Here is a 13,403-nt window from a genome sequence, read left to right on the forward strand (position 1 = left end):
AAAAAAAAACTTTAGCGACACGACCTATTTAAGCCGATAAAATCAAAAAGCAAAGGTAAATCAAGAGAAATTTCGTATCTGATTTACATATACACTAATGAATATTTCTTTCTTACATTTTTAATGGCTTTTAGCAATAAATTTACTCTACTTTATTGAAGATAATTTCTTAGTACACCTGTCACAATTACAAATGAGAACAGCTGATAAAATACTGACGTGGCCAAAAGATCGGTAGATATGATTTGGGTTCAGAGCGTTCTTGATTTTCCCTGAGCCATAACAGCTATACAAGATGATTCTGCAAAGTTTGATTTTAACAATTTTTCTCGTCACATTTGCGACTCGCGCTGCAGTACTAGGTAAGAGAATCAGATTGTACCTTTTAGCTTCATTGGGCTCGATAACAAAAAGAGTTAACCATGATTAGTTCCTGGTTCGTATGAAGTGCTATATACGGCCAGAGATGCGTCAGGGAATGAAGCAACATGCAGCTTCCGAATAACCTTGAAACGTAAGTACGGAGCTACTTTATTGCAAGCACGGCGCCAATATGCTCATATGGTAAGTGTCATATAAAAAGTGTTGCATAATCAAACTTTCGTAATGATGTCGTTACAAAATTGCTAACATGGTTTCTTCTTTTTATTTACAGGCAAAACTTGCCCAAGGTACACAGCCCCTAAGAACGGAGCATTAGCTTGTCACAGAGATGGCACGGATCTTTTCTGTGTGGTGATGTGCAAGAATGGGTTCGACTTTGTATTCAATCCTCCTATGCTGTATTTTTGTTCAGCCGGACAATGGCAATTCTATGCCTTGCCTGGACAATCGTATTCGCAACAGCTTCCATGGCCTGACTGTTCAAGTAAGCCAATATTATTACTACTCCTTACTGTTAGTAAAGGTGTACTGAAATGAAAGATGGCATTCACTGTAAACGTGTTGACGTTGTACACACTAAATATGTTGGATTGGAACGGCAAAATTACCAAGCGTTAGATATTCTAAATTCTATTATTGTTCTGCCGGACGATGGAGATCTTTTTTTTTCCGATTTAAGCTTCATTCACGTTTTCCTCAATTTAATGAAACATTCAATCATATTATATTTGGCTTGACTTGGCCGAAGTGAAACACAACTAATTACGTTTTGGCTTTCTTTCAGACACCGCAAACCCGTCTTACTTCAAAGTGTATGGATATCCCGACTTTTTCTTTGATGGTGATGTAAATGATCCTAACGTCCAAGCCGTCATTAAGACGAATTACATTTCCTTGATGACCTCTCCGTCGGTCCCTCCATTCTTCTGTCTGCTGAAGCCGGAACAATGCAACGCGCATAACGTAGAGGTCTTTCCTGGCTCCTCAGGTATAACAAAGTATAAAAAAGCGTAACATAATAAAACTGAATTAACCTTTTGTGGTAAATAATGTTTTGGGTTATTCCATTTCATAACATAAGCTTTGCATAACACTGAGAGTTTACCAGATTATCTAACAATAATAAAACAGGAATGTCGCAAGAAACTGCGCTCAAGCAATTCCATTAGATTAGTGGTCCCGACCGAAAACGGCACTTTCCAAGATAATGCGTCCAAGCTATTTAAGAGTCACTGACTGGAAATATCGAGAATGGCTGGCCAGGTTAGAAAAATCGAAAATCCTGAAACTTTGCCTAAAGAACGTTTTTAGGGAGCTACTTTCGAAAATATTATTCTGATTTTCTTAGAAGTTAATGTCTTCGAGAAATTCGCAAGAAATGAAAATACAGCTTTTTGCCTCATTAAATATGCAAAAAATATCTGGAAAATTACATTGTTCTCGGTATTCGCATTGAAACAATATACAAAACTAGAACAAGGGGTAAACCTAGCATAAAAGCTTTACTTTTCTTTTATCTAACAATAGGAAGTTTTAAATTTTTCAAGCATTTTGAAGGATTTCATCGACCGTTGAAGAATTGCCTTCTCAAGCCCCTATGAAAACGGCAAAAATTGCGTAGTTTTACGGGCTTAAAACGCATCTTGGTACGTCCGATATGGAACTAAAACAGGTACTGTGCAAAAGAGTATCGTTTCTACTATAATAATATGGGAAACAATTCCTGGGCAATCGAGGTTCACACAGGTAAAATGCAAAAGTTCGCGACAGTCTCCTCTGAAATTTGCATAATGCGGTATGTTCAACTCTATTGTTGAGCGCTCTAGTCTGTTTTTGTTCCATTTGTGCTGGTGCAGGTGCATGTGATCAAATTAATATACAGCAAAGTAATACTGTGCTGTGCATGGTGCTCTTACAAAAATAAATAAATAAATAAATAAATAAAATTGTTAAATTTTAAAATGCGCCCGTAGGGCCAGCCTGAAAGGAGTCTCCGGTTTCAACTGGCGTATGTCGGATGGCGAGCTGTTGCATTCTGTCATTGTTCTTAGGAAAAAGCTGTTCTTGTAGATCTCTCCTCGTGTACCAGGGTTTATGTAGATTGCCTGTGATCTTGTGTTGTAACTTGAAGGCACCTTCAGGTGAGCTGCGATGGAAATCATGTTTCTGCCATGCAACGATTCATAAAAAAACTTCTATGAGGTGACATTTCCTTCTTAATTCAAAGGGTGGCCAGTCAAGATCGTTTAATAACTATGTCACAATGCCATCTTCCCTTCTGGATTCCCCCTTAATGAATCTGGCTGCCCGCCTCTGGATGGTTTCCACACTCTTCACATCTTTCTTTAGATGGGGATCCCACAAGCTGATGCATACTCTACATGTGGTCTTACCATGGTGATATACGCTTGCACCTTTGTCTGTTGAGGACATTTTGAGAGTTTCCTTTTTAGGAATGCCAGTGAGCGGTTTGCCTTTCCTGTTATATGTTTATGTGTTGGTCCCATTTCAGGTCTGACCGAAGCTAGACTCCAAGATAGGTGTGGCGCTCTACTGGTTCTAAGATCTTTCCGTAGATGGTATATGGGCTGTTGACTTTGTGGCTTTTCTTCCGAACACTCAGTTGGTGACACTTTCTGGTCTTGAATGACATCTGCCATTTATCTGCCCACTGTTGAAGCTAAATCCAGAAAATCCCCAAAAGCATTCATTGTTTCCAGGGCTCTTTCAGCAGAAGCCACATCAGCACAGAATAAGTTGGTATCGTCTGCAAATTGGCTTAGTTTGATCTCTGAGCTAAAATTCTGATACCTTTTTCGTTTAATGAAATCACCGAACATTTTTGTTGGTGTGATTTATGCATTTAAGGTGGCTGGTACCAGTTTCCTCGCGCGGGGAGTAGATCATTATAGTGCGTCACGCGTGAGTAACACGCACGATAGAGGCGCGAGATTTAAAACCCGAAAGACCAAAACAAATATGGCGGCGCGCGGCTTTTTCCGCGCAAGGTCACTTTTGTACTGTTAGAGACGAAATTCGCATATAACGGAGGCTTTACCTGCTAGAACAACTTAGGTCAACTCTGTGTTTTTAAGAAAAATTGTTTCAGGAATTCAATGTTTCCCAATTTCAAAGGCAACTCGATCAATCGTGACAGCCACCGGAAGCGTATAAAGGACTCCCAAAACAGCAAATCTACCCAGAATTTGTGTAAAAATCCTACACAGTAAGCCCAGGAGGTTGTCTTAAACGACAACTACAACTGTAAATGTTGTTTTAGTACCAAAAAAAACAAAACGCCTGTTCGGAGCCCGCTCGCCCGCGCGGGCACACGAAGCAGTCAGCGGTAGTCAAAACGGCTCATGAGCAACTGCTGATCTTATAAAGTCTGGATTTTTGAATGCGTGTCTACGTGCGTGGGAATAACAGAACTCGCGAAGGCTTTTACATGAAAACAAACTCGGTGACCCCTTCTTTTTATTGATTTAATATAATATTATCATTGAGAAGAAACGTCAAAAAAAAAACTTTAAAATCCTACGGAAGGAAATTTGCACTTTGTGCAAATTGCCGTTTTTTCAAGTTTACAAGAAATCGGCTCCGTAAAATTATTTTAAAATTGTTGCGCATTTTCATTTTCAGATGCCAAAAGTTATTGATTAAAAAAACTCGGGGTCACCGGGTTACTTTTTGAGTTATTAGTGACATAAGCGAAAAATCAGGTCTGGAAACTCCTTTTGGAATGTTGCCATGGTAACTGCTGACGACAAAATAATAGCTGTTTTAGGTCAAGTATAAATTATATAATCCAAACCTACAAAAATATTACAGTGGCCCTAGTCTGTCTTTTTGCTCTATTCTTACAAAGTTATGAGCCTTCAAAAACCTAAAAACTGGTACGAGCCACCTTAAGGATAGATTTTTGGAATAACCAATTCGAATCGCACTCCCCTCGCATTTACAGTTGTAAGCATCAAAACAAAGTAAAACAAAACAAGGAAGTAACTAATATTGAATTTAAAAAAAAGACCTATTTTAAGAGTTCTTTCGTCCAACAATCCAGTCCGTAGTCCCTACTTTTATTCAACAGTCAGTTAATTATAATTTAAAGATCTTTTAAGTCCTCTCTACTTTAAATCCTTACCGGTGCTCCTTTTGGCGACGTCTTAACGAATATTTTTTCCATCTATTATCCAAGTGCTGGCACTCATCTTATCTTTCTTCAACTTGTTTCCTTTCCAGAACAGCTCTCCTCGATAATTCGTAAGATTCTCGTTGATGAATGTATGTTGTTGCTCTCGGGACGCGTAAGCATAGCTTGTAAATAAGTCAGAGGTTTTCACGCTTTTAAGCTTCATTTTTGCTTTGCAGGGAAGTGATTTTACTTTATTATGCCTCACGAATTTGACAATTACTGGCTTAATATTGTTTTCGTTGGAGTTTATGTGATATTCTATATAATCCGATTTGATTTCGACGTTGATGACTCCAATACAAGGTCGTCGGTTGATGTGTACGCGCTTTCAGGTACGCCCAAAAATTTCTACTGAGTTTTTACGTGAATAGTAATCTAGTTCATCCTATTTTACGTCCAATTTTTTCTTTTCTTCGATGTGATCGTTCAGCTTGATTCTTGTGTCGTTAAGCTCGTTCTCCCAACGTGTCATTTGCTTTCTCGGCTTTGGTAAGTTGCGTTTCAATCTTCTCCGTCTTCCTTTGTTCGACAATTAGGGAGGATTTCTGCCCCAGAATTTCTTGCTAGAGTTCTTGGATTTTTAATCCCTGAGTGTCGTTGCGACTGTATAGTCTGCATGTCAACTCGCATCTCCTTGATATCAATTAGGTTTGGTTCGAGCTGAGTGGCTGCAACATCTGCAACCTCCGATCCTCAACACTATCCGCCATATTGGATCATTTCGAAGCGTTATCTCCTTCTTCCAAAGAAACTCTTACTTCTCTTTTGCGTTTTACACTAATCTTCTTCACTCAAATTGGCACTACACAGCATCACTCCAAGATGTGATTAAGGACAAAAATACCAAGGAAATATTATAGAACGAAGGGAAATTGTACTCCGCTTAAAACCACTTCCGACCATGTCGAGCTCACGCATGCTGTCAAACTCCTACAGTGCGGTAATCCATGAACCTTGTCCGTCGGGTGTCCATTAAGTATTAGTTAGTATTAAATACAACTTTTACTATCTATTCGTCACATGTACCATATAACTTTAGTTCCAGTAGACGAAGAGCCACCTGTATTCACGTATTGCCCAAGCGACATAGTAATGGATAATCTTACACCATCTGATGTCAGAGTTTACTGGCAGAAGCCTACAGTTACGGACAATTCGGGCGTCTCACCGACAGTAAGTTCCAGCAGGCAGTCTGGAGAGATTTTTGCTGTTCCAGGCTCGTATGAAGTGCTATATAACGCCATAGATGCGTCAGGGAATAAAGCAACATGCAGCTTCCGAATAACCCTGAAACGTAAGTACGAAGCTAGCTTATTCGAAGCACCGCGCAAATATGCTCTTCAGTAACACTTGTCATGAGAAGTGTTACATTCGCCATCTCCACATCCCCCATAATACACCTTGTTTACTCCCAAAAATCTGAATAACCTTTGTTTCTTATTTCTCCCGGGTATCACAGTCGTCCCAAGAGAAACTGAAGACAATGAATATGCAAAATTTTGGGGGCAAACAAGGTGTATCGTGGGGGATGTGGAAATGGCGAATAATCAAACCTTCGTTGCGATGAACACTATATCGAGGCTTCTCTAATTAAGTGAGTAATCTTGATTCTTTCTGATTCGCTAATTTGTTGCTTAGCAATGACGTCATTAGTTTTTACACATGAACACATATAGATAGTGTTAGCGGCATGTCATGGTCGCCAATAGTTCAAGTTTCAGTTATCGTGTACAGTATGTGTTTTTAAGTAAATTAAGTTTTAAGCTACCCTTGGCTATTTATAATGGTAATAGGACTGAGTGGTGTCCAATTCGGTCTGTAATCATACGAGTGATTAACAAAATCGGACGACCGCGAATCGGGAGTCCGATTTTTTAATCACGAGTATGATTACAGACTGAATTGGACGACACGACGTCCTGTTACCAATTAATCAAAACTATGACAAAAATTCGAGAAACGAACAAACCGTCGATTGATCGGTGAACGATTAAACGTCGGTATGAATGCTGAAAAACACAGCAGTTTACTCAACAAAGTGCACCGCAACAGCGCGCGCAAAATGACGCGTACTGTCCAATTACTAGCATGACGCGTACACTGCCCAATTAATGCTCAAATCGGGCTGCTGATAGCCAATCACGTTTGAGAATTTTGTTATAGTTTTGATTAATACTGGTAATAAGACTGAGTGGAGTCCAATTTGGTCTGTAATCACACGAGTGATTAACAAAATCGGACGACCGCGAAGCGGGAGTCCGATTTGTTAATCACGAGTGTGATTACAGACTGAATTGGACGACACGATGTCCTGTTACCAGTTAATCATAACAATTGCAATTTCCCACAAAAGCAAAAATTCATTTGAAAAAGAGCGTTTCATTAATAGTCATTTTTAAATATCATAATTAAAAATATGGAGAATAGCTTGCAAAATGGCTGTTTCGTTTCTTTCAAAACAGTCATCAGAGACTAAACCTCCACAATTTTACAAAGTCAGTCGCTTGAATTGGTTACCATAGTGACTGTAATCAATGTTGTGATTGGTGGATTTAGTGGAGAGGACTTAAAATGATTGGCTCATGTAACTGTCCGATTACAGATGCCCGATTACAGCCAACTGTCCGATTACAGCTTTGCAGATTATTTAGAGCAAAATACAGCAGTTTATGCACCAATCACATTTGAGGAAAATTGTTATGATGAAAAGTGTAAGCGGGAATCGATGTGTAAATACAAACTATTTTCTATGCTTGTTTTTTTTTTTTTGGACGTTTTTAACCTCAAGTACCTTTAGTCTTTTTCTTTTTATTTACAGTTAAAACTTGCCCACTGTACGCAGCCCCTAAGAACGGAGCATTAGCTTGTCACAGAGATGGCACGGATCTTTTCTGTGTGGTGATGTGCAAGAATGGGTTCGACTTTGTATTCAATCCTCCTATGCTGTATTTTTGTTCAGCCGGACAATGGCAATTCTATGCCTTGCCTGGACAATCGTATTCGCAACAGCTTCCATGGCCTGACTGTTCAAGTAAGCCAATATTATTACTACTCCTTACTGTTAGTAAAGGTGTACTGAAATGAAAGATGGCATTCACTGTAAACGTGTTGACGTTGTACACACTAAATATGTTGGATTGGAACGGCAAAATTACCAAGCGTTAGATATTCTAAATTCTATTATTGTTCTGCCGGACGATGGAGATCTTTTTTTTTTCCGATTTAAGCTTCATTCACGTTTTCCTCAATTTAAGAAAACAATCAATCAGATATTACATTTGGCTTGAGTTTGGCCTAAGTGAAACACAACTTATTATGTTTTGGCTTTCAGTTTCAGACACCGCAAACCCGTCTTACCTCAAAGCGAGATATCCCGACTTTTTCTTTCATGGTGATGCAAATGATCCTAACGTCCAAGCCGTCATTAAGACGAATTACATTTCCTTGATGACCTCGCCGTGGGTCCCTCCATTCTTCTGTCTGGTGAAACCGGACAAATGCAACGCGGATAACGTAGAGGTCTTTGCTGGCTCAGGTATAACAAAGTATAAAAAGTGTAACATAATAAAATCGAATTAACCTTTTGTGAGTAAATAATGCTTTGGGTTATTCCATTTGAATATGACATAAGCTTCGCATAACACTGAGACTTGACCAGACTATCTAAAAATAATAAAACAGGAATGTTGCAAGGAGCTGCGCTCAAACAATTCCATTAGATTAGTGGTTCCGACCGAAAACGGCACTTTCCAAGATAATGCGTGGAAACTATTTAACAATTTATCAGAATTATTAGAAACTGTAAAGATTACAGCGCCTTTTAAAGACTTTCAAGTAAATTTTTTATGTAATAGAGTACAGAGTGATTAGTTAATGTTACTGAAATTTCAAATCCGTTAGTATTTTTTTTCTAGGATTACTCCATATTTTCACACATCAATCTTATTATTTTAATTGTAAAAAACGTATTTTTTTTCAATTGTAAAAAATGTAAGAGCCACAACAATTTATCTGGATTTATTTATTTATTTATTTATTTAACATTATTTAATTCCTTACATGATTTCATTAATTTACAATATTGTGATAAAAAAAATAAAATAGTCAAATATATATTACATTATTATAGTTGCTTCTTGTTCAGAGGAAATTAAATAGAATAAAGAAGATACAAATTTGTGGGGAGAACATTTTTCGTATCTACTGTAGTTATTCACACTTCTTATTATTCAAATACATACAGTTCGAGCAATTATAATAGTCTCTTGCGTAGTTAATTAGATTATAACATATATTGTGGTGAGTAGGGTGGGAGAGATATTGAGTGATTATTTATTAATATTATTTGAGGAGATAAAAAAATGATGCAAATTTGCTGGAGAGGGCGTTTTTTTCGTGTTTTCTAGAGTTTTTCTATTTTGTATTTTAATAAGAGTTTGTTTACAAAGTCTCTAAGAATAATTGGTTTGTCGTGTAATTTGCAGCTACAAATATAGTACCTCATGAATAGCATCGTGTAGTTAAGTTTCTTTACTAGCTCTTTATTATGCGGACCCTTGGTTCAACGCAAGAAATAATTCAGAATTAATTAGAAACTGTAAAGATTACGAGCCTTTTGAAGACTTTCAAGGAAATGTTTTATGTAATGGAGTAGAGAGTGATTAGTTAATTTTACTGTAATTCCAAATCCGTTAGAATCTTTTTTCTGGTATTACTCCATATTTTCAGACATCACTCTTATTATTTTAATTGAAAATCACGTAATTTGTTTCAATTTTAAATAATGTAAGAGCCACCTGGGTGGATCTGTTAAATAAACCATTATTATTATCATTATCAGTATCAGTATCAGTATCAGTATCAGTATCAGTATTATTATTATTATTATTATTATTACTATTATTATTATTATTGAGTGGTTTTCAATTGAGTGTCGTAAAACCAAACCCAATTCAAACCAATTACTTGCCAATTAGACTACTAAGCCAATCTCAAACCGTAGCAAAACCAAAACCAAAACCACAGTATTTGCCAGATTACTTTCGACGCTCAAAAAAATAGTCCTCTTGAGAGGAGATATTTAACCGTACTGTTTTCTTTTTGAACTAAGAGAAAGTAGAATTCTCAAAACTAAATTATTTTGAGGCCAATTTACGTTGAAAAAACTCGTGCCGTATTTCCGGCCCCGTCGGGTCTTCATAATTCACCAGTGTGCGCTAACATTGTTTCGTATAAAAAAAATTTCTCTTGTATATCTCGACAGATTTCTGACTTGAACACTGCTACTAACAGCTACGTTAATGCAGATTCTACAGTACATAACTATTTAATGGTCACGATGTGAAAATAGCTTACAAATCTTGCTGTATTGCAACACGATCCACACATCTTTCAAATTCACAGTGCTAAGCGTCTCATGCAAGTAAATTTCTTTCTCTTCTAAATCCACACAGATTTCTAAGTTTCATAGCCATATGAAAGCTAACTGAATGCAGGTTACGTAACGATTTAAAGGTCAAGATGCGTTTTATAGCCTAAAAATCACGCCGTATTTCACTCATGTTGTTGAATTGCAACATGAGCCAACTACTTTTCAACTTAACCATGCTAACCCTGTCATGTAAACATTTTTTTCTCCGGTACATCTCAACCGATTTCAAATTTAATACACCAATTGAAAGCTAAGTGAATGAAAATTTCTAACTAAGTTACGATCTCAAGGTCACGATGCAATAAAAAGCCAAAATATCATGCCGCATTTCACTAAAATAACCGTCAAATTGACTGTTAACCGTCCCAAACCACACGCTGTTTTTCAATTATTTTATCCAACATATATCCAGGGCATATCTCCTCAGAATTCCACGTTCATTGCGTCAGTTAAACCCTAAGTGAACACAGATTCCAAAGACATTTATGATAAGGAGGTTATGATGAGCTGAATACCTCAACTGGCCATTAGGCTCAGTATTTACCGCGTGGAAGAATCGTATCCAGGGCTGACAGGCGGCCCCTAAATTGACAGAAAATTGGCCCAAAAGAGCACGAAATATTTCTCCTTCCAGATTATCCCTTTATGATAACTTTCTCCCTGCGTTTTAAGTAACAGGGGCTATTCATTGCAGTCAAATTCCCCTTGTTCACACACCACGACTAGCTCCACTAGTCGACGCCATTTTGAATTTATCGAATTCAAACTTGAAAAATTCCGCCTGAACTTTTCAAGTTTCGATCGAAACGTAGCACATGCGCAGTTCATGCTATTGTCCCTTTAATGCAATTTCCAAGATTCTTGTTTATTTTTGTTGGTTGGATGCATTTATTGGTCAAATTTATCTGATTTAATGACGATGACGATGACGATGGCGATGGCGATGGCGATGGCGATGGCGATGGCGATGGCGACGATGACGGTGACGAAGATGACGGTGATGACGATGATGATGATAAAGAGGACGATGTTGTTGACGGTGATGATGATGATGACGACGATGTTGATGACGGTAATGATGATGACGGTGACGACGATGACGGTGACGATGACGATGATGATGATGATGATGATGATGATGATGATGATGATAAAACAAGAACGCCAAGCGAATAATTTATCAAAAGAATTCGTGTTATTGCGTGCTTAATCTGTGCAACGATTAATAAAGCAGTCGAATCCAAACGAACTGTTTATAACCAAACTGTTCGCCGGGTAATTGAAGCTGTAATAACAATCTCAATCTTCATTCTCATAAATAAGAATTAAAATATTAAATGCTTGGAAATCTAACAATCGTTAGAAAACTTCCGCATTTAGCGCTGCTACGTGAACAGCATAAGAACTAAAAATTCGAAAACTGAATCTTGAATCTAAGCACTTCGTCACTCTTGTAAATTAAAAAGTTTCCCTAATTCGCAATTAATTTTATAGAAAACGGCATAATAAGAAATCCTAAAAAATATATGAAAATGCATGTTTAACAATTAGATTATGAACTTGAGATTGCTATCCAATAATCTTGTCATTTGAAAGTGTAGCTGTTTACGGGATCTCATGGTTATTCAACAATGTAAGGTTTTTAAGTCATCCTTCGTTTAGTCTTCTCGGGAGCTGAATTAACTGGCGATATTTTAAAATCTTCTTACGAAAGTTAGCAGAAATGAGCAAATGTTGATAATATAGATGTAGACGACCGCCAGCCACTACACGCTACTGGCTCATAGGGTGCGATAGCTCAGCCAATCCAATTACAGCATTTGCATTATATGTAGTGTACCAGTAATATTCATTTAATATATATTAGTAGAATTCTACTGGTATACCAATGCAAATGCTGCACTCTGATTGGCTGAGTCATTGCACACTATCAGCCATTAGTAGAATTCTACTAATACACTTATGCAAATGCTGCAATCTGAATAGTTGAGCTACTCGTATGCTATCAGCCATTAGAATGCAGTGGCTGGAGGTCGTCTGTAAAATAACGACGTTTTCTCGTTTTTGCGAAGTTACGGAAGAACATTTAAATACAAATGAGAAGGCTAAACTGAAGGACGTTCACTGTTCGTCACTTTAAAAAAAAAAACAGAAAATGCTGAAAAACCTGATGAGCGAGCGCACACAACAGGAAATTCCAAACGACAATTCAGTCCGCACGATTTTTCTAAAGTGTAAAGTTAAATACGATATATAAAAACAATTGGAAATGGTTAGCGGAAGAAAGTTTAAGTAAGAATTCTAGTAAAAAAATTAGATTATTCGCTCTTAGTTTCTATGAGTTAATAGTTGATTCGGCCTTCGGCCTCATCACCTATCACCTCATAGAAATCTCGAGCTCATAATCTAATTGTTAATTAGTTATGCAGCGCTTTCGAGTGGTACACCATGGAATATCCCACAAGTCACTTGTATTTTCTCAGTACATACCAAGTAAATACTAGGAACAAGTGTGATATTCCACGGTATACTACGAGAGAGCGTTGCATAACTATCTTATACCATGCCATAGAAAATACAGTGGACAACACAATCAATCTGCTAAACGTGAGGCGCATGATGGGGAGGTCGGGTGCAATACTGTCAAATATACTACGTTAACGGCTTTCCTGTATTTTGATTGGCCGTATTTTCTATGGCATGGTATAAATATTCAACATAGACAACGTTAGGACGGTGTGATTTGGAAATCTGTTGGGACTGCATGAGGACAGTAGCTTGAGGCATTCAAATCCATAAGCTTCCACAAATTAAAGGAGTCGTATCCAAACTTGCTTTTACTAAGGTCAGAACTGAGATGCTGTTGGTAGATCAAACTTTTCGTACAATAACAGGACTCAGTTCCCGCTCTCAAAAACACCATATCATAACTCAATCCCAAGGCGTTTTATTGTCTTTTTTGCTTTGTTGCAGTTTGAAGCATCAGCTCGGAAGTACGTTGAAGCACAACTACTGGTGAAACTGGACTTTGCAAGAATCTACTGAATCGATTCTAGAATATAATTAATCTGATGTACTTGCGACCGAAATAAAGGTTCGTTCCTCTAAGAGGTCTCCTTTGAATTTGTTTGTTACCATGTTAGTCGTTACAGACACCCATCCCATGCAAAAAGACTCTCATTAGATAATTTAATAAATTTAGGAAAAGTAAAGTATTTGGGAATCTTTGAAAAGTCGCCAGAAACCTTTCGCATTTAGTAAGATCCAGCATCTCGAAACATGGCGCTTCTTCGCCTTGCATTGCCTGCGTAGCAGGCGTATAAAGGGGAGGGGGTGGGGAAAAGGAAAAGAATTCGGGGAAAAAAACAAACAGAGGAGTGGGACGGAAGGGGA

The 13,403-nt window shown here is 37.7% G+C and overlaps 1 protein-coding gene across 1 annotated transcript; it reads left to right on the plus strand.

The window, feature by feature from the left end:
- The first annotated feature begins 438 nt into the window (after positions 1-438).
- Positions 439-13,118, plus strand: LOC149103441 (uncharacterized). The gene is made up of 7 exons (XM_089273995.1): positions 439-514; positions 656-868; positions 1,169-1,372; positions 5,619-5,873; positions 7,398-7,610; positions 7,911-8,114; positions 12,984-13,118. Exons 2-7 carry the CDS (start codon positions 739-741, stop codon positions 12,986-12,988), a joined length of 1,011 nt encoding a protein of 336 aa, XP_089130121.1. The 5' UTR covers positions 439-514; positions 656-738; the 3' UTR covers positions 12,989-13,118.
- The last annotated feature ends 285 nt before the right edge of the window (positions 13,119-13,403 follow it).

Source organism: Orbicella faveolata, unplaced genomic scaffold (genome assembly GCF_042242905.1).
Source record: "Orbicella faveolata isolate gen_17 unplaced genomic scaffold, um_ofav_v1 contig_35, whole genome shotgun sequence".
Lineage (NCBI taxonomy): Eukaryota > Metazoa > Cnidaria > Anthozoa > Scleractinia > Merulinidae > Orbicella > Orbicella faveolata.